A 20,741-nucleotide genomic window follows, 5' to 3' on the forward strand; every position below is an offset into this window, starting at 1 on the left:
TCTGCAATGAATATGTGTTACTGCGAAACTTGTATTTTCTTTATAATTAAGGATAATTTTGGGTTACCCACAGAGTAAGTTCCTATTTAATTCATTCCATTATTATTTGATAAATCATTTCCTTACGCTGATATTTTCTACATTTTCTGTTATTATGTATTTTTCATGTTTGTTTGTATGCAGGGGTCATACTTGTAAATTCTCGTTTTTCATTTAAACTATTAATAAGTGTTTGCTATATCATTTAAGTATATTTGAAGTTTCTAGGCATTAACTGCATTAATCTAGCAGTCCAGATTTAGACTTTTAAAGGAAAAATAGGCATTTAAATAGGTAAAATAAGTGATTTTTGAAACTTTAACAAATATGCATTTATGTTATACACCATTTAAAGGGAATTATGAGAGAAAAACAATGGTGTAATCCATTTGATTCTATCACAATTGTAACTAAACTTACAAGCATTTGAATAACACTAACACGAGTTATTCGTCTGTCAGATATTACATTCTATTACAAATTGTATATATAACAAGTTTCTGGTTCACATTTCTCCTTTAGATTAAAACAAATGTGCACATGTTGTATATATACCATTTTCACAGTGCATTTCAATATAAAAACCACTGTGTCATGTATTTGATTATAAAAAGTAGAACAAAAATTACTAGTTGAGAGCGGCCAGTTCTAATTCCATGTGTATATACCATACAAAAGTCCAAATGTGGCATTCTTAAATATGTCTTTTCTGTTGGAATGTCCTTATTATAAATGACAAGTGATATGTCTAACCTTATAATATTTATTTATTAGAATTGGTGAACAATTTATGTCATCATCTGACATAACGGATAATTCAGTAACTGAAAGTACAAAAAAGTAAGGTCAGTAGACTGAAAAGAGTTACAAATGCTGATATGGGTCAATGGTGAGTAATTAATTGACCCTTTCTATTATAAACACACTTTCAATGCACTTAGACTAACACAATCTTCAGTTAAATGACAAATATGAGTCATTATGACTTTTATTGCTGAATTTGTAGGTAATATACAATGTGAAACCCCATTAAATTTAGTGACCCACTTTCTTTTAATTTGTTTATTTCCTGTTTTTTTCTTCAATATATGTTCTTTTCTAAGTATATCGGCATTTCTTAATCAAGTATTCGTCTAGTATCAAGTTGTTAATTGCTTTAATTTATCGCTAATCCGCTTGAGATGTTTATTTAGAAAAAACGAAAGTGAAAGTAATTTTTGCTTGTCATGTAACAACAAGAACACCGATCGATTGCGATTTTAAGCGTCCAGAAGACGCAAATTATTTAAAACATTGCGTGAACGGATGTATTTGTATGTATAGAAAAACGTAGATATAATATACTCACTGAGAAATTCTCAATTAGTCAATAAATTCAGTAGAAATGAGTTTTCCATGCGTTTTCGGATAAACCGGAAGTGAATAACGAATTGAGACAAGGGACGTAATTCATTATGGCATAGGCTGTGCGCACCTGCTGAGGCTATCGGTGGGTGATTTTAAGTGTAAATCGGCAGCCTGCGGCAAAACGGGGGGCAGTGTTTGTGATTTAGTCGTAAAGAATAATGCTGTTAGATCAGTTATGTACTATGCCATGCCATGCCTAATGTGCCGATCAGAAGTAAAAACTATTTGAAAATTTCCCTTTTTTTAATTGCTTGTTTTTAAGAAGGAATCGTTTTAAAAACAACAAAAAACAATAGTTTCCCCAATTGAGGCCCCTCTTAACTTTGGAAAACACCCTTCGTCATCAAGTTATATTCTTAGAATGCGACAAAAAATAGACCATATTTGGCGCATGTGATCTTCCACTTTTGTCAAAATGGCGGACGTAAAGTGATGTTTAACTCGGGCGTCTGCAATTCTTAACCGGTCAGATTGTCTTTATTACGATTTGTATTTTGTTTGAACTTGATGTAATTACGAAATATAAACATTTATGTTAGTAATGTTGTGGATAAAAACTATATTGACCATTCAAAAAGACGAATTATAAGCACTTAAACTGGGTCTGTTTACAATGGTGACAGATCTATGATCGATAAAGTACTATTACTTGCGGTACCTAATTTAAACTAAGTAAGCTTGTCTTAGTAAAGTAGCGTAACCGCATAGTTGCACGATTACCGCCCTTTGTTATAAATTAGCCATTTGTGTAGCGTAACCGCATAGTTGCACGATTACCGCCCTTTGTTATAAATTAGCCATTTGCGCATACAAAGTTAAATGTCTGGCGGTGTATTTCAAAGGTTAGTTTTACATTTTATACTTATTTATTCCATACAAATATTTTATTAGCGACAATAATTTTTAAAGAAATCATGTTAAACATTATTAATTAACCGGGAGTTGTTTTCATAAAAAGTATAAGTAAAAATAAAGCTGTCTCCCTTAATGTTTTCGGAAAGTGGAATATACCCGTTTTTCCCATCTTAATAATGAACTCGTCCGCCCGGTGAGTATATAAGCGCGTTGCTCGGCTGAAAGATTCATTCTGTGTTTGACCGCCGTCGAGGTAACATCAAACAGTAAACCAGAAATGGTCTTTTGAAGGCAAATAATTAGAGTCTTGACCTTCTGGCTGTTTATTATTGAACACAGAGCATTGTGACCTGTGGTATAAAAAGGCACCAGGAACTTGACATCTATAGGGTTATCTAGCGTTCCAGTTCAAGTAGCCAGTTACATAGAGCATTGCGATCTAGTCTGGTGAACGGAGCTGGTGGCTAGAAACTCTAGTAAGCCTCATACCTGACACCTGCATTGGCCACAGGGCATTGCGATCTGCGCGCTGACAAAGGTTAAGATGTTTTGCATCGCAAATAAACAAGCTCCCGTAAGGTTGATTTTGTTTTAGCCCACCAATCATTTTTCGAATTTGTTTAAATCATAAGGCAACGTAGCCTGAGGAAAATTTATATAAGAGCGATCCATATAGGCTCTACGACACCGATTGAACATACAGCCGGTATGTTACAGTAACTATATTTTTTCTGTAATTTTGCTTGTTTGAATATAATTTTTGTTTGTTGTAGATTTCTACCTTCCCCTGGGAAGTTTGTATTGGAATAAACATAAAAACATTACAAGCACATTGTAATTTTTAATCAACGTTGAATTCATATCATTAAAGTAAACATGAATGATAAAACATACAATGTTGCGGCCTGGGAGTGAATGACCGATTGAATAATGGAATGAATAAATGATTAAGTCGTGTGGTTAAGTCGTGATGTTAGGTCGTGTTGTTAAGCCATGTGGTTTAGTCGTCTGGTTTAGTCGTATGGTTAAATCGTGTGGTTAGATCGAGTCGTTAAATCGTGTGGTTAGGTCGTGTGGTTAAGTCGTGTGGTTAGGTCGTGTGGTTAAGTCGTGTGGTTAAGTTGTGTGGTTAAGTCGTGTGGTTAGGTCGTGTGGTTAAGTCGTGTGGTTAAGTCGTGTGGTTTAGTTGTGTGGTTAAGTCGTGTGGTTAGCTCGTGTGGTTTAGACTTGTGGTTAGGTCGTGTGGTTAAGTCGTGTGGTTTAGTCGTGTGGTTAAGTCGTGTGGTTAAGTCGTGTGGTTAAGTCGTGTGGTTTGCTCGTGTGGTTTAGTCGTGTGGTTAGCTCGTGTGGTTAAGTCGTGTGGTTAGCTCGTGTGGTTAGCTCGTGTGGTTAAGTTGTGTGGTTAGGTCGTGTGGTTAAGTCGTGTGGTTAGCTCGTGTGGTTTAGTCGTGTGGTTAAGTCGTGTGGTTAGCTCATGGTGTTAAGTCGTGTGGTTAGCTCGTGTGGTTAGCTCGTGTGGTTAAGTGGTGTGGTTAAGTCGTGTGGTTAGGTCGTGTGGTTAAGTCGTGTGGTTAGGTCGTGTGGTTTAGTCGTGTGGTTAAGTCGAGTGGTTAAGTCGAGTGGTTAAGTCGTGTGGTTAAGTCGTGTGGTTAGCTCGTGTGGTTAAGTCGTGTGGTTTAGTCGTGTGGTTAGCTCGTGTGGTTTATTCGTGTGGTTAAGTCGTGTGGTTAGCTCGTGTGGTTAAGTCGTTTGGTTTGGTCGTGTGGTTAAGTCGTGTGGTTTAGTCGTGTGGTTAAGTCGTGTGGTTAAGTCGTGTGGTTAGCTCGTGTGGTTAAGTCGTGTGGTTTAGTCGTGTGGTTAGCTCGTGTGGTTTATTCGTGTGGTTAAGTCGTGTGGTTAGCTCGTGTGGTTAAGTCGTGTGGTTAGGTCGTTTGGTTTGGTCGTGTGGTTAAGTCGTGTGGTTAAGTCGTGTGGTTTAGTCGTGTGGTTTAGTCGTGTGGTTAAGTCGTGTGGTTAGCTCGTGTGGTTAGGTCATGTGGTTAAATCGTGTGGTTAAGTCGTGTGTTTAAGTCGTGTGGTTAGCTCGTGTGGTTAAGTTGTGTGGTAAGCTCGTGTGGTTAAGTCGTGTGATTTAGTCGTGTGGTTAAGTCGTGTGGTTAAATTGTGTGGTTAGCTCGTGTGGTTAGGTCATGTGGTTAAATCGTGTGGTTAAGTCGTGTGGTTAAGTCGTGTGGTGAGCTCGTGTGGTTAAGTTGTGTGGTTAAGTCGTGTGGTCAGGTCATGTGGTTAAATCCTGTGGTTAAGTCGTGTGGTTAAGTCGTGTGGTTAAGTCGTGTCAAGTGGCATTAGCACTGCAACGCCATAACATCAGCATCAAAATTTGAAAGCAAAAACTGTACAAGATACCGATGTTTATATGCAATTGAATTACAATTAGCAATATAGATGTAGATCAGATGATATATTCCTTTACAATAATGTAACAAATGTGTATTTCATTGATAACTTTGTAGTCATACATTTTGTTTGTTTGTTTTGGGTATTTGTCAAATCTTCAGTCGGTATGGACATAAAATAAATTTTTTCAAGTGTTTTGTCAATTCATATTATGTCAAATAATAATAAAAATGTTTTTTACATATAAATTATGATATGTATATATATATTTATAAGTTTTGTCATTTGCCTTTTTCCAGGAGAATTCCAAAATGAAAACAGATAAAGAACAAGTTTAATGAAGTATCTTTATATTTTGTTTACATCCGTGAAATTTTTGATTAGTGTGTTTACTTATGGAGCCACAGGTCCGTATTTTGAAATTATAATACAGCATCAAATTAACAGGTGTGAACAGCAGTGATATATTTATTGTAAGTTGTTAATTTCGTAAGGAACGACAGGGATCGAAAAACGATAAAACAGACAAGAAACCAATGTTAGAAATTGTCTTTAATGAACTCTCGAAGACTCAAATTTTAGCACCTTTTGAACTAAAGTAGACTTTCCAAAACGAAGTACAAGAAGATTAATGCATTATCAACCCAGTTAAATGTGTAGTAATATAATACAGGAAAATTATATAATTCGTTAAAGTATAAAGCCCTTTATTGATATACGAACGGTGTGTGTGTTTGCGTGCTGTCTGCGTGCGTAAGAGCGTGCGTGAGTGCGTGTGTGAGTACGTGCTTGTGTGAGTGCGTGCGTGAGCGAGTGCGTGCTTGGTTGAGTGCGTGCCTGTGTGCGTAAGTGCTTATGTAGGTTTGTGAGTGCATGTGTGCGTGTGTGAGTACGTGCGTGCCTGCGTGCGTTAGTGCGTGCGTAAGAGTGTGTGCGTGCGTGCGTGCTTACGTGCGTGCGTTCGTGTGTGCGTGTGAGTGTGTGTTAGTTTTATAATATTGTATTGCTCTTTTGTAAACAGTATAAATTACATGCAATTTACACGTTATTTACACAAACACTTATAATCAAATCGAACAAAAAGAACAAAATGGTTGGGCTACAAGTTATAACAACATTAGTTTCAGCCCTTCCCAGGCGTCAATATAGCGTCAATGTCGTGTAAAATCCATGATTAAAAGTTACTAGAACAATGAAAAAATGTTATTTACTTTAGAAAAGAAAAGAATTGGTTACCACAAAAGAGAAAAAAATATAATAACATCCCAGACCATTTATATCGTTATTGAGGATGATATCAAAAGAAACGTTTCGTTAATTGTATGTATTTAAAAACTTCAATAAAAAGTACACTGTTTTCATCGACTGTGCTATTTTCTTTGTAAAATAATAATTTACTTAAAGGATGAAACATTCGAGTATTTTTAAAAAAAATAACACGCGTTTTTCACCGTATCAACTACATTTTAAGATGCACTCTTACTCCCAAATACGATTTACCGCAATTAAAACAATTGTTTAATTTTCCCCCAAAAATGGATTATATGTCAAAAACAATTATTCTTATGAAGGATGCCGAGTTTAATTTGAAAGAAAGGTACAGAAAATACGGTATTTCTACCTTATGACACGATAGAAGATTGCAGTACTTACTTAAAACTTTTAGCATTTACCAATCATTTAATATTTATATATTTTTATATAGTATTTATATTTATATATCACTCGTGTTATCAGTAATTAATATTTTCCATAAATGCATTATTAAGTAATAAGTCAAAGGTTTATCATTCAAAGTTTATGCTTGTTATACATGTGTATGTTTTAATTTTGAATAAGAGTGTCACTTTAAAAAATAATGTTCTGCATCTTCTGTGCCTTGTCCACAGTCACAAATAGGATTATCACGAAGATAGTTTATGTGGAGATGTGCATAAAGGTTGCTGCACGCATTTCTGATTCTTGTATGGTGGAGATTTGAAAGTCTCTCTCTGACAAGATATTATTTCGGAACCATTGAGCATTTGCATGTATATTTTAAAGATGCCTTAAATTCATTAAGCGTGTTACTGTTACGAAGGTGAACATCAAGCCGGTTCCACAAAGCAATGGAAGATGGGATTGTTGATTTCGAGTAAATACTTAAACGTCTAGGCATAGTTACATAATTATGTCTGTTTCGAAGCGGATAATTGGTTATTTGTTCAAGTGTGTGTGTGTGTGTGTGTGTGTGTGTGTGTGTGTGCGCTTGTGTGCGTTCGCGCGTGCGTGCGCGCGCGCGCGCGTGTGTGTGTGTGTGTGTGTGTGTGTGTGTGTGTGTTTGTGTGTGTACGTGCGTGCGTGCATGTGTGTGCAATATTATTACGATTTGCGTTGTTTATTATAGCGGAAAAACGCTTTCTGTTGACTGTTCCAATGTGGTAACCCAATTTAAGCTTTTGCATTAACTTGCAGAATTATGTGTGGTACATTTATGCCATTTTAACGGATGCCGAAACATTAAAAACAACGGTCTGAATGCCAGCAAATAGTCGAATAAACACGCTCAATATCTTGCTGTATCACGGCGGTAATGTGTGGTACATGTACAGGCTCAGTATTGTTTTAAAATTGATTTTTCCAGACATTCCGATGACACTATTTAAATGAGTGTATGATCAAACAGCCATCCGAAGACCACGAACTAATATTTTTATGATTGATATACCAATAGTGAGAGGGTTTTGAAAAGCAAGCAACACTGGATAAACATAAAATAAAAATTTGAATTATAAAAGTACGACTAAGTGTCTTGGAATTTGAAAAAAAATAATATGCCCTGTTTATATTTGTTAATACGTAAAGAATACCCTGTTGTTTTAAAACAATTATTACAGTCGAAACTCGATGGCTCGATATTCTAGGGACCGGCCAAAATACTTCGAGCCTCGAGAATATCGAGCCAAGCGGGATTGCTTACAGAATCTTATTTTTTTATTCGTTACAAAAAGTATTGTTTACATCGTTTGTTATTGGCTACGCCATCACCGCAAGAAAAGCGACGAGTATTTATTGGACATAATTACAATCGTGAAGTTCGTAGCATGATTTATTCGATACTTATAAAATATATTTTGATTTTTTTTTAATTATGATAAAAATACATTTATGCGAAAACAACAAACAAGCAATTTTAAACAGTGGGTAACACAACTATAGCTCATAAGGTATATCAGAATGCATAGAAATTTATAGATGGATAACAATTAGAGACAGAACTTAAAGTGATGGCATGTTAAATCAACATGTTTAACCATTTAAATTTGATAATAATTATAATACCAGTCAAGCAATTTTAATCGATTAGCGCCTTGTGCTAAATGAAGCCAAGCAAACATATTAGGGTGTGAGATTCTTAACTGAACCCGCGAAAATGACATCGACCGAAGCATACAAAACAAAGTGTGAAATTCTAACTTGGGACCACGAAAATGACTTCGAGCGTGGAGAAATATCGTCCCTCAAGATATCGAGCCATCCGATCGAATTTTATATGAACAGAGAGTATAAAAAATCGGTCCTTTTAATCTGGTTCGAGCCAACGAGGATATTGAGCCATGAGATATAGAGCCAACGAGTTTCGACTGTATTATTATTATCATTATTATTTTCATTATTATTATTTTGATTATTATATTATTATTTTTCTAATTAGAAATATTATTATTATTGTTATTATTGTTATTATTATTATCATTATTATTATTATTATTATTATTATTATTATTATTATTATTATTATTTATTTCATTTATTATTATTATTATTATTATTATTATATTATTATTATTATTATTATTATTATTATTATTATTATTATTACAACCTACTATGACTACTACTAATACTAATGTTTATACTTCTTCAAGATACATGTCATAATTATAACAAAACATTATTCCACAGAATGAACGGGAAGGACTTTTCTCTCACCTGAAAGACTTATCCCTGGGAGATATTCGCATGTCAGAGGAACAGTTCATACGACTATCACAGTCTTTCATAAAAGCGGGAGGTACGTCATTGAAGTTGTGGCGGTGTTCCATAGAACCGGGGGATGGTGAACCGCAGCTTCAGAATGAATGCGAGCAGCAGGTAGTATCATCTGAGTGTACAACACGCATTTATCTTGGGGATGTTACCATCACAGTAGAGGGGTTTATTCGACTTATTGACTACGTGACCAGTTGCGGTCATTCCGTGGAATGTGACTTGTACTCAACAACCCTGAAATCAAACTCTGCTGTTGAACAACCAGTCTTACCGATGTTGGGTCCACAGCCTATCTCAGCTGATTATACCACAAAGTTGGAACTATTTGGTATTGAGATGTCAACAGAACTAATTTGTCAAATCGTCGGTAGGATTAATCAACTCAACCATTCAGTAACATTAACATTGTTTGGTTGTACCGAAATATCAGACGAGTACAATCCGTTGAGGAATAAGATGGTGCCTCCTCCAAACACGTCACTAAACTATACCAAACTTATTAAGATCAAACGCATGAAACCCATATCGGAAACATTGTGTTTGTATGTTGCTTCCAGTGCAATTTATTATGGATACACGTGTGAGATATCAGAATGTGATATACTGACCAGTGAAGTGCCGCATGCAGACAACCTTTACTTTCCTCAGATGGCTGCCATCCACTCACCTGCTCAAACAGCAAAACTCAGATTTCATGAGGCATCAATACCACAACACGTAGTTGAGCGTCTCGCCTGCCAAGCGAAAATTTCTCAACATTTGGTTGAGTGTGTGTTAGATAAGTGTTATGTATGGCCTCATCCGGAAGTCTGGTTATTGAAGGAAAAGATGGAGGAAGACCCTGCCATTCAGATCGAGAAATTCAAGCCTGTAATTTGGTGGCACGTCTGGAAATGGCCCAAACGTTATAAAGCGGACCAAATATGGGACATCCGTTTTAAAGCAACCGCAAAAAAAGTAAGTTAGTTTACGTTTTATATATTTTAATTATGTTTTATATAGCCATTCTATGCTTTGTTTAAGCACATATAACGGTCACGTTTTGCAATAGCCATTCAAAGACTATATTGAAATAATGTCGAAACTCAGTGTCTATTCCCAGAATCGGTCAAAATACTTCGAGCCCCGAGAATATCGAGCCAAGCGGAATTTCTTACTGAATGTGTATTTGTCTTTGGTACATTAGCGAACGTCTTGTTTAACTCGTTTGTTACTTGCTACGTTATGTCCGCAAGAGAAGAGTATTTACTGGAAATATTTATCGTACAGTTCGTAATATGACGCATTCGATATTATGAAAATAGCATTTATTTATTTTTAAGCAATAGCAGTTAAACTATAAATACCTCTATGCAATAAAGACGCAATATTTATTCAGTGAGAAACACCTTAACATAGCTTAAGTTGTACCAGGTCATTCTCTAGATTGCTCAGCATTTGACATTTGTGTGAATTCTAATATTTGTAGAAACATTCCGAGCTATATTATATGTGAAAAACGCCTTATCAAAATACATTGAGATTTACAGATGCAATGACAAAATTTAGATGTTTGTACTTATGCCAATCATTGGCAGAAATTGGATTATTAGCATGTTTGCACAAATTTGATAATAATGATTATTCCCCTCAAGTAATTCTAATCAATTATGGCATTGTGCTAAATGAAGCCAAGGAAACAAGTTAAGGTGTGAAATTCTTACATGAGCCCGCGAAAATGACATCGAGCCAAATAAACAAAACATAATGTAAATTCATAGTAGGTACCGCGAAAATGACACCGAGCGTGTAAAGATATCACGATATCGAGCCATCCGATTGAATTTAATATGAACACATAGTAGAAAAATGGTCCTCTTAAACTGTTTTATGCCATATATATGATTTTATCGAGCCTTGCAATATGGAGCCAACGATTATATCGAGCCATGCAATATGGAGCCAACGAGTATATCGAGTCATGCAATATCGAGCTATGAAATATCGAGCCAACGAGTTTATCGAGCCATGCAATATCGAGTCAACGAGTATATTAAGCTATGCAATATCGAGCCATGCAATATCGAGCCAATGAGTATATCGAGCCATGCAATATCGAGCTATGCAATATCGAGCCAACGAGTATATCGAGCCATGCAATATCGAGCCAACGAGTATATCGAGCCATGCAATATCAAGCCAACGAGTATATCGAGCCATGCAATATCGAGCCAACGAGTATATCGAGCCATGCAATATCGAGCCAACAAGTATAACGAGCCATGCAATATCGAGCCAACGAGTATATCGAGCCATGCAATATCGAGCCAACGCGTATATCGAGCCATGCAATATCGAGCCAACGCGTATAACGAGCCATGCAATATCGAGCCAACGAGTATAACGAGCCATACAATATCGAGCCAACGAGTATATCGAGCCATGCAATATCGAGCCAACGAGTATATCGAGCCATGCAATATCGAGCCAACGAGTATATCGAACCATGCAATATCGAGCCAACGCGTATAACGAGCCATGCAATATCGAGCCAACGAGTATAACGAGCCAAGCAATATCGAGCCAACGAGTATATCGAGTCATACAATATCGAGCCAACGCGTATATCGAGCCATGCAATATCGAGCCAACGAGTATAACGAGCCATGCAATATCGAGCCAACGTGTATATCGAGTCATACAATATCGAGCCAACGAGTTAACGAGCCATGCAATATCGAGCCAACGAGTATAACGAGCCATGCAATATCGAGCCAACGAGTATATCGAGCCATGCAATATCGAGCCAACTCATATATCGAGCCATGCAATTGAGCCAACTCATATATCGAGCCATGCAATATCGAGCCAACGTGTATATCGAGCCATGCAATATCGAGCCAACGTGTATATCGAGCCATGCAATATCGAGCCAACGCGTATATCGAGCCATGCAATATCGAGCCAACTTGTATATCGAGGCATGCAATATCGAGCCAACGCATATATCGAGCCATGAAATATCGAGCCAATGAGAATATCGAGTCATACAATATCGAGCCAACGAGTATATCGAGCCATGCAATATCGAGCCAACGAGTATATCGAGCCATGCAATATCGAGCCAACTTGTATATCGAGCCATGCAATATCGAGCCAACGCATATATTGAGCCATGAAATATCGAGCCAATGAGAATATCGAGTCATACAATATCGAGCCAACGAGTATATCGAGCCATGCAATATCGAGCCAACGAGTATATCGAGCCATGCAATATCGAGCCAACGTGTATATCGAGCCAACGTGTATATCGAGTCATGCAATATCGAGCCAACGAGTATATCGAGTCATACAATATCGAGCCAACGTGTATATCGAGTCATGCAATATCGAGCCAACGAGTATATCGAGTCATACAATATCGAGCCAACGAGTATATCGAGCCATGCAATATCGAGCCAACGAGTATATCGAGTCATGCAATATCGAGCCAACGAGTATATCGAACCATGCAATATCGAGCCAACGAGTATATCGAGCCATGCAATATCGAGCCAACGAGTATATCGAGTCATGCAATATCGAGCCAACGTGTTTATCGAGCCATGCAATATCGAGCCAACGAGTATATCGAGCCATGCAATATCGAGCCAGCGAGTATATCGAGCCATGCAAAATCGAGCCAACGAGTATAACGAGCCATGCAATATCGAGCCAACGCTTTAAGTCTGTTCGGAGTTTGCAATTTTCAAATAAAACTTGTGCAGGTATATTTTTAAATATTAATGCAAAACCTTTTAAAAGGTGTGAAATACATTAGCGTATTGAGTATCTTTGTGAGTTTCAATACTTCATTAGAGTCTCACCAATAAAAAATAAAACAACATAATAGATACAGTTTTGAAAAAAAATGCCAAATATTATACATACGACCATGACGATGTATCATCTATTTTTAGTACAAATCCTAAACGCGTGAAATATTGACGAACCAATGTATTTCATTTATAATATAGTTTTTATTGCACACCGGATAGGCATTTCTGGTTAATTTAGCCATGCTGGAATATCCCATCTGGCACCCCATGCCATATGAGTTACGCGCAACCCAAGTTCTTATTGATTTCAATGTTTTGTTAATAAAAAGGAAATTGTGTCATTTCAATAAAGCGCAAACAGACGAATAAGTATGGAAGGATCTACTTGATAGAAACAGTGATCTTAATTGACTACGGGTATTGATTTCAGTAAGAAACGCCGCACGCGCGTTTTGGTAAATTGTGCAAAAATGCAGTTTCTACATCAACATTTCAGTAAAATAATAACTGTAGGTATGCAACCTAAAATAATCATGATTTTTCCGACAAGCCTCGTTCGCGACTTAAGCGCGTGCACTCTGATCGGATATTTAAATCCGGGCCGGAAACACATGATGATGACAGAGAAAGTGACGCAATCGTTGTCTGTAAGCCTGATGCCCTACTGGTTATGAATATGCGAATGCGTCGGGCGGATTTAAAAATAAATAAAATTATTCAAAACAGCCAAACACCAAAATGTCGTTTAAAACTATGTTTTATTTTAAGGATGAAACTCAGTTTAACTTCTGGGGTGGTATTCAATTTGCAACTTAAGTAAATCTTAGGGTCATACATCATTTACTTCATTCACTGTATTGGGCAGTTATAAATAACAAGTAATCCGATTAGCTACATCGTTCTTAAATCCAATTAGAAAAATAATGAATACCAGATCAGATGTTTCATAGTTTAGATACACACTGATCTGAAACGACTTAATAAGCTAATAATGATATAACTTGTTTGTTTGAAGAAAAAATAACTATTCTTTAAAAATAAAACGGATATCAAATTCTAACCTAGCTGAAATGTTTCTCTCGATTCAGGTCTGCACTCGCTGAGTCTACAGCAGAGAAGCCCAAAGTAACGGAATGTACACGCTTGTAGAACGGACGTCGGAATGTTTGACAACGTGAGATCACCACGAATAATTCATTCATGCTAAGTGTTATTAGAATGTTTTACACAATTTGTGCCTTCATTTTGGAGATTTAGAGTTTAATATGGCAAAGTGTAACAAAAGATTTGGCATAATTGTTGCCTGCAGTGGGGGAACTAGAGTACATTCATGCAAAGTGTAACAAAAGATTTGGCATAATTGCTGCCTGCAATGGGGATACTAGAGTACACTATTGCAAAGTGTAACAAAAGATTTGGCATTAATGTTGCCTGCAATGGGGATACTAGAGTACATTCATGCAAAGTGTAACAAAAGATTTGGCATAATTGCTGCCTGCAATGGGGATACTAGAGTACATTCATGCAAAGTGTAATAAAAGATTTGGCAACAATGGGGATACTAGAGTACACTCATGCAAAGTGCAAGAAAAACAATGTACACAATTTGTGAGACTGAAAAGTATTTGGAATTGCTTTTGTAGATACTTTAATTACAAATTCATTTGAGCATAAATTTCTGTAAATAAATTCTCGTCATTTGATAGTTTTTTCACAAGGTATAGACTAGTCCCTTTATTTGAAGCATATGTATCGTTTTTTTAAAAGAACGTTTGAAAGATAATTGCTTAGTTTCTTGTTGATAGAATGATGCAAATATGTGTTATAAATTATAACAACTCAGGCACATACGGTGAAAACAACCATAGTTATTTTTTTCCATTTGCCCCCACTCCTTTATTAAAAGTCACCTTCTGCATTTTGCCCCCTTTATCAAGAGTTATATTGTGTATTTTGTTCCCCTTGATCAACAGTTATCCTTTCCAATGACCCCTTTATGAACTGTTATCTTTACCATTCGGCCCCTTTATCAAAAGTTGTCTTTTTTTATTTGCCCCCCTTTATTAAGAGTTATCGTTTCAATTTGGCCCTTTTTATCAAGAGGTATCTCTTATAGTTGGCCCTCTTTTTCAAGAGTTATCTTTTACATAATACCGTTTGTATCAAGAATTATCTTTTCAATTTGGGCCCCCTTTACAAAGAGATATATTTTCTATTTTGACCCATTAATCAATTAATTTGTTTGGTATCCTTTATCAGGAATGATCTTTTCCATTTTGCACCCCCCTCCCCATCTTTATCAATAGTTGTCTTTTCCATTTGGTCCCCTTCATCAGAGTTATCTTTTCTAGTTGGCCCCTTTTCAAAATTAACCGTTCATTTAGCCTCCCCCTTCATCAAGAGGTATCTTTATCCTATGCCCCCGCCCCTTTCAAGAGTGCAATTGTCCATTTGTCAAGAGTAAAACGATCGGTGGAACAGCCATACATTTTACTTTGATTATCTTATATATGAATCACTCTGATGTAACAAAGAAGTCATTTGCCATACTTATTTTTGATATTGATATGTTTATTTAAGTAATTGACTGTAAGATGTATGTGTATAATTGATTTGGTATTAACCATAATGCTTGTAAAAGTATGTTTGTTGATTTGAAGGTACGATGTTTAATACATATCTTTAGTTATTGATATGATTTTAACGTATTTATTGTGAATTGGTTGACCTGCTGCATGAACAACAGAATAACCAATTAATAATGTATGGGTTTTGGATATCCACGTTGGTATACACCATTGGTTTCAATAACATCCCGAGGCTGACATGGGCCGTTTATAATAATACAAAGCTTTCAGAAAGAGATATGAATAATCGAACGATTGAAAAACCTCTCTTTCCTAACTTCATTCGGATAGCATAAAATAAAATAGTGTGCTTTAAGATAACTTATACAGTATGTAACATTGGAGGAAAAGAAAAGCAAAAGCGTGTACATGTATAACATACTGTCTGTTAAATACCCTTTGCCATGATTCATTTTTTCTCTTTTATTTATGCATTCATGAACATTGTTTCAATATCCTTTATCAATCAGAATCTATGTATACAGAAATAATTGTGTCAATATGTTCCTATTTATAAGTTCTGAACATAATAAATGATAGTTTCATGTTTGCTTTGTACTTTTTGTAAATATGTTTTTTGAATGAACATACCATATTTTGAATTGAAAAACACGAAGAAATGAAAAATAGTTCGTACTTCTGTACACCTTTGTGTTAAATCTATTACTTACAAGAATTTTAACCATATATTTTTAATTTCTATCAATTGTAGTATTCCTTTGTAAGTAAATAATAGTAATAAGAACCGGTACGTGAAATGAAAGATCATTGTATGATTATTTTTTTAGCTTTGAATAACCTGTGAAAATCTTGTTTGTGTACATAAATGAATTCATTACGAAAAACTTTATGCAAAACTGAAAGAAATCAATATATACATGTTTCATTGAAATTAACTTATTAAGTATATCTCTGTATATACATTAACCTATGTTATTCATTGCAGTTGTAGTATGCCCATGTAAATAAGTACATTGTTCATTTATTCACATGATTAGACGTTACATGTACGAACTGATCATTGTATGATGTTTTGTATTTTGCTTTGGATAACTTGTGTATATAGTTATTGGATGAGTTATTGTTTTCTTTAAGGGAAAGTCGTATTGTTGTATTGATAAAGAATTGAATTTATAACAAAAAACTCAAAGGAATCAATATGTGAAAGTTTCCTAAAATTTCCTTTTATGGAAATTTCTGCATATTATTTTAAACCTTGGTTATTCATATCAGTTGTAGTATGCCCATGTTTATCGTACATTGTTTATTTATTCTGATTAGACGGTACTTGTACGTACTGATCATTGTATGATATTTTGTATTTTGCTTTGTACAAGTTTTGAACATAGTTATTGGATGAGTTATTGTTTTGTTAAAGGGAAAGACACCTTAACAAATGAAGTTGACGGTAAAAGAACGTGCTTTAAATATTTTTGCTTTTCCATTGTAATGAGTATAGTGTTGATGTATTGAAAAAAGTAAAAATCACATGAAAGAAGGTTAATGGTGTCTGTAATTCATTTACATTTCGTAAGTTGATTACTATTGTTCAATTACTGAACGCAGTCGACGTTACATCAATGTATATTGATTGACACAATATGGTGACTGACATGTATTTGCTTTCCCAAATTGTAATTATTGTATTTTTCAATTACTGAGCTAAATAGACGGAACATGGACGTAAGGTAATGGTGTATGCATTTCATTTACCTTTTACACGTTCATTTCTATTTTGTTCAACTTGTTGAACTTAGTAGATATAACATTACCGTCCATTTATGGTGTCTGCAATTCATTTACTTTTCAATGGTTAATTACTATAGTGTTAAGTTTATAAGCTTAGCAGATGGAACAATAACGTATGTTAATGGTGTCTGCAATTTATTAACTATTCGCATAATAATTACGATATTGTTCAATTATTGAAATAAGAAGACGTAATATTAACGTAGGCTTATGGTGTCTGCAATTTATTAACTTTTATAAGTTAATTACTCTATTGTTCAATTACTGAACGTAGTAGATGGAACATTAACGTAAGTTAATGGTGTCTGCAATTTATTAACTATTCGCATATCAATTACGATATTGTTCACTTATTGAAATAAGTAGACGTAATATTAACGTAGGCTTATGGTGTCTGCAATTTATTAACTTTTTATAAGTAAACAACGATATTGTTTACTTATTTAACTACGAAGACGTATTATTAACGTAAGGCTATTGTATCTGCAATTTATTTACTTTTCATAATTATTGCGTTTCGACTTGAGGGTGTTTTAAAAAAAGGCAAAGGTTTTTTATTTCGAAATATGACCAAATTTTAACTGTCTAGGTCGCAATCGTTTTCAAGTTTCAGAATGATGTAAGTGCTTTTTTATTTAGTCTTATACAGTTTATAAAAGAAAGCTATAACTTTATTGGATAAAGTCAAATATTCCCAATAGTGAATTAAATATCCATGCTTTGGAAGCTTTCAATCTCTGATATAGACACAATTCATGGATGAAGAATTTGAAGTCTATGTATGGACGATGTGTAATTATTCCGTTTTGTATTGAGTGGAATAGTGAGTTTTAAATCTGTGTATTGATAGTGTGTATTTACTATTAGTGTGATGGTGTGTATAAACTCTCGGTTTGGGTGGCGTGTAATATGTATGGATGGTTTATAATATCTCTATTAAAATCGTGATTGGTAACTCTATATTTGCATGGTGTGTAAAACTATATGTGTGGATGGTGAGTTCTAACTCTATATAAGGGATTATGTTTCATCACTCTATGTATTGACCGTGTGTAATAACTTGCATGGAATCATTGTAATAATCATATTTTATGGTGTGTAATAACGCTTTTAAATGGATGATGTGTAATAATGTTATGCGTGGGTGCTGGGTAATAGCTCTATGTGTGTATGGTGTGTAATATAACTATATGTATGTATATTACATTCTTACTATATGTTTGGAATATGTGTAATAACTATATGTATGGATAGTTAACATTACCTTTATGTTTATATTGTGTGTAAGAACAATTTATATGGATGATGCATTCGAACTAAAAGTATGGATTGTTTGTAATAAGTATATGTATGGACCATGTGTAGTAACTATGTATGTATGGATAGTTAACATTAACTCAATGTTTGTATAGTGTGTAAGAACTATGTGTATGGATGATGCATTCGTACTTTATGTATGGATTGTTTGTAATAATCATATGTATGGATGATGTGTAGTAACTATGTATGGATTGTGTGTAATAAGTATATGTACGGACGATGTGTAGTAACTATGTATGGAGTGTGTGTAATAAGTATATGTAAGGACGATGTGTAGTAACTATGTATGGAGTGTGTGTAATAAGTATATGTACGGACGATGTGTAGTAACTATGTATGGATTGTGTGTAATAAGTATATGTATGGACGATGTGTAGTAACTATGTATGGATTGTGTGTAATAAGTATATGTACGGACGATGTGTAGTAACTATGTATGGAGTGTGTGAAATAAGTATATGTATGGACGATGTGTAGTAACTATGTATGGATTGTGTGTAATAAGTATATGTACGGACGACGTGTAGTAACTATGTATGGATTGTGTGTAATAAGTATATGTACGGACGATGTGTAGTAACTATGTATGGAGTGTGTGAAATAAGTATATGTATGGACGATGTGTAGTAACTATGTATGGATTGTGTGTAATAAGTATATGTACAGACGATGTGTAGTAACTATTAATGGAGTGGGTGTAATAAGTATATGTATGGACGATGTGTAGTAACTATGTATGGAGTGTGTGTAATAAGTATATGTACGGACGATGTGTCGTAACTATGTAGGGCGTGTGTGTAATAAGTATATGTAAGAACGATCTGTAGTAACTATGTATGGAGTGTGTGTAATAAGTATATGTAAGAACGATCAGTAGTAACTATGTATGGAGTGTGTGTAATAAGTATATGTAAGGACGATGTGTAGTAACTATGTATGGAGTGTGTGTAATAAGTATATGTACGGACGATGTGAGGTAACTATGTATGGAGTGTGTGTAATAAGTATATGTAAGGACGATGTGTAGTAACTATGTATGGATTGTGTGTAATAAGTATATGTACGGACGATGTGAAGTAACTATGTATGGAGTGTGTGTAATAAGTATATTTACGGACGGTGTGTAGTAACTATGTATGGAGTGTGTGTAATAAGTATATGTACGGACGATGTGTAGCAACTATGTATGGAGTGTGTGTAATAAGTATATGTAAGGACGATCTGTAGTGACTATGTATGGAGTGTGTGTAATAAGTATATGTATGGACGATGTGTAGTAACTATGTATGGAGTGTGTGTAATAAGTATATGTACGGACGATGTGTAGTAACTATGTATGGAATGTGTGTAATAAGTATATGTACGGACGATCTGTAGTAACTATGAAGGGAGTTTGTGTAATAAGTATATGTAAGGACGATGTGTAGTAACTATGTAGGGAGTTTGTGTAATAAGTATATGTACGGACCATGTGTAGTAACTATGTATGGAGTGTTTGTAATAAGTATGTGTATGGACGATGTGAAGTAACTATGTATGGAGTGTGTGTAATAAGTATATGTAAGGACGATGTGTAGTAACTATTCATGGAGTGTGTGTACTAATATGGCAATACAGTGGAGTCGTATTTTTACTGTAAAATGAACATATCTAGTGCTGTTCATAAATAACTATATTTTGATTAAAATTTCAGCCAATAATTGAATAGATGAGTGTATGATATATATATATATATATATATATATATATATATATATATATATATTGTTTTAAGAGATTGAACAAATGTGTTTATATAGTGTGTTTTGCTACTTGAGATTGAGTCAATGTGTGTATTTAATATACATTGCTATGATAGATTGAATAAATGTCTGTGAATGATCTGTTTTGTAAATTTACATTTCTTATAAAGCGCGACTTAATGGGCATTTGACCTTATGTAGTACTTTCTAGTTGCATTTATTTGGTTTTCTCCAATATAAAATTAAGAAAATTGTTGCGAAATCTTCATGGTTGTGCTAACGTATTTGGTTTGAAAGTATGGAAGTCAGGTCGCCGGTCAACTGGCTCATCTTATGACAAAAAACTACGTTTTATTTGGACAGGTCATAGTGGCAAAAGCGGTTTGGTATGTTACCATGCATGGAGTTAATGTAATATAGAATAAACATAAAGCTCTCTATAGCAATTTCACAACTCTCTATTAAACTGAACCAAATTAACGCTCTCCCATCCGTAGGGTGTTGAAAGGTGAATGAAGAGCATAAAACTGTTTCTTACAAGGCCACAATTCTAAATGAACCAAGCGTGCGCAGCTCAAATATCATGGTGTTGATAGCTGTAATACAAGCATAAATCTGTATCAAACAAGGCAACAATTCTCTGTAAAAATGAACCAAGCGTGTACAGCTCCATCTTCATAGTGTTGATAGTTGCAATATAAGCATAAAGCTGTATCTAACAAAGCCACAACTCTCTGCAATTGCCAGTAGTCAAGTAGTTCTCCGACACGTGC

General features: G+C 34.9%; 1 protein-coding gene across 1 annotated transcript; it reads left to right on the plus strand.

Moving 5' to 3' along the window:
- The first annotated feature begins 1 nt into the window (after window position 1).
- LOC128222638 (uncharacterized) lies at window positions 2-20,040 on the plus strand. Its single transcript, XM_052931732.1, has 3 exons — window positions 2-74; window positions 8,644-9,687; window positions 13,619-20,040. The coding sequence occupies exons 2-3, from the start codon at window positions 8,701-8,703 to the stop codon at window positions 13,631-13,633; spliced, it is 1,002 nt and encodes a 333-aa protein (XP_052787692.1). The 5' UTR covers window positions 2-74; window positions 8,644-8,700; the 3' UTR covers window positions 13,634-20,040.
- The last annotated feature ends 701 nt before the right edge of the window (window positions 20,041-20,741 follow it).

The sequence above is a fragment of the Mya arenaria genome, chromosome 16 (genome assembly GCF_026914265.1).
Source record: "Mya arenaria isolate MELC-2E11 chromosome 16, ASM2691426v1".
Lineage (NCBI taxonomy): Eukaryota > Metazoa > Mollusca > Bivalvia > Myida > Myidae > Mya > Mya arenaria.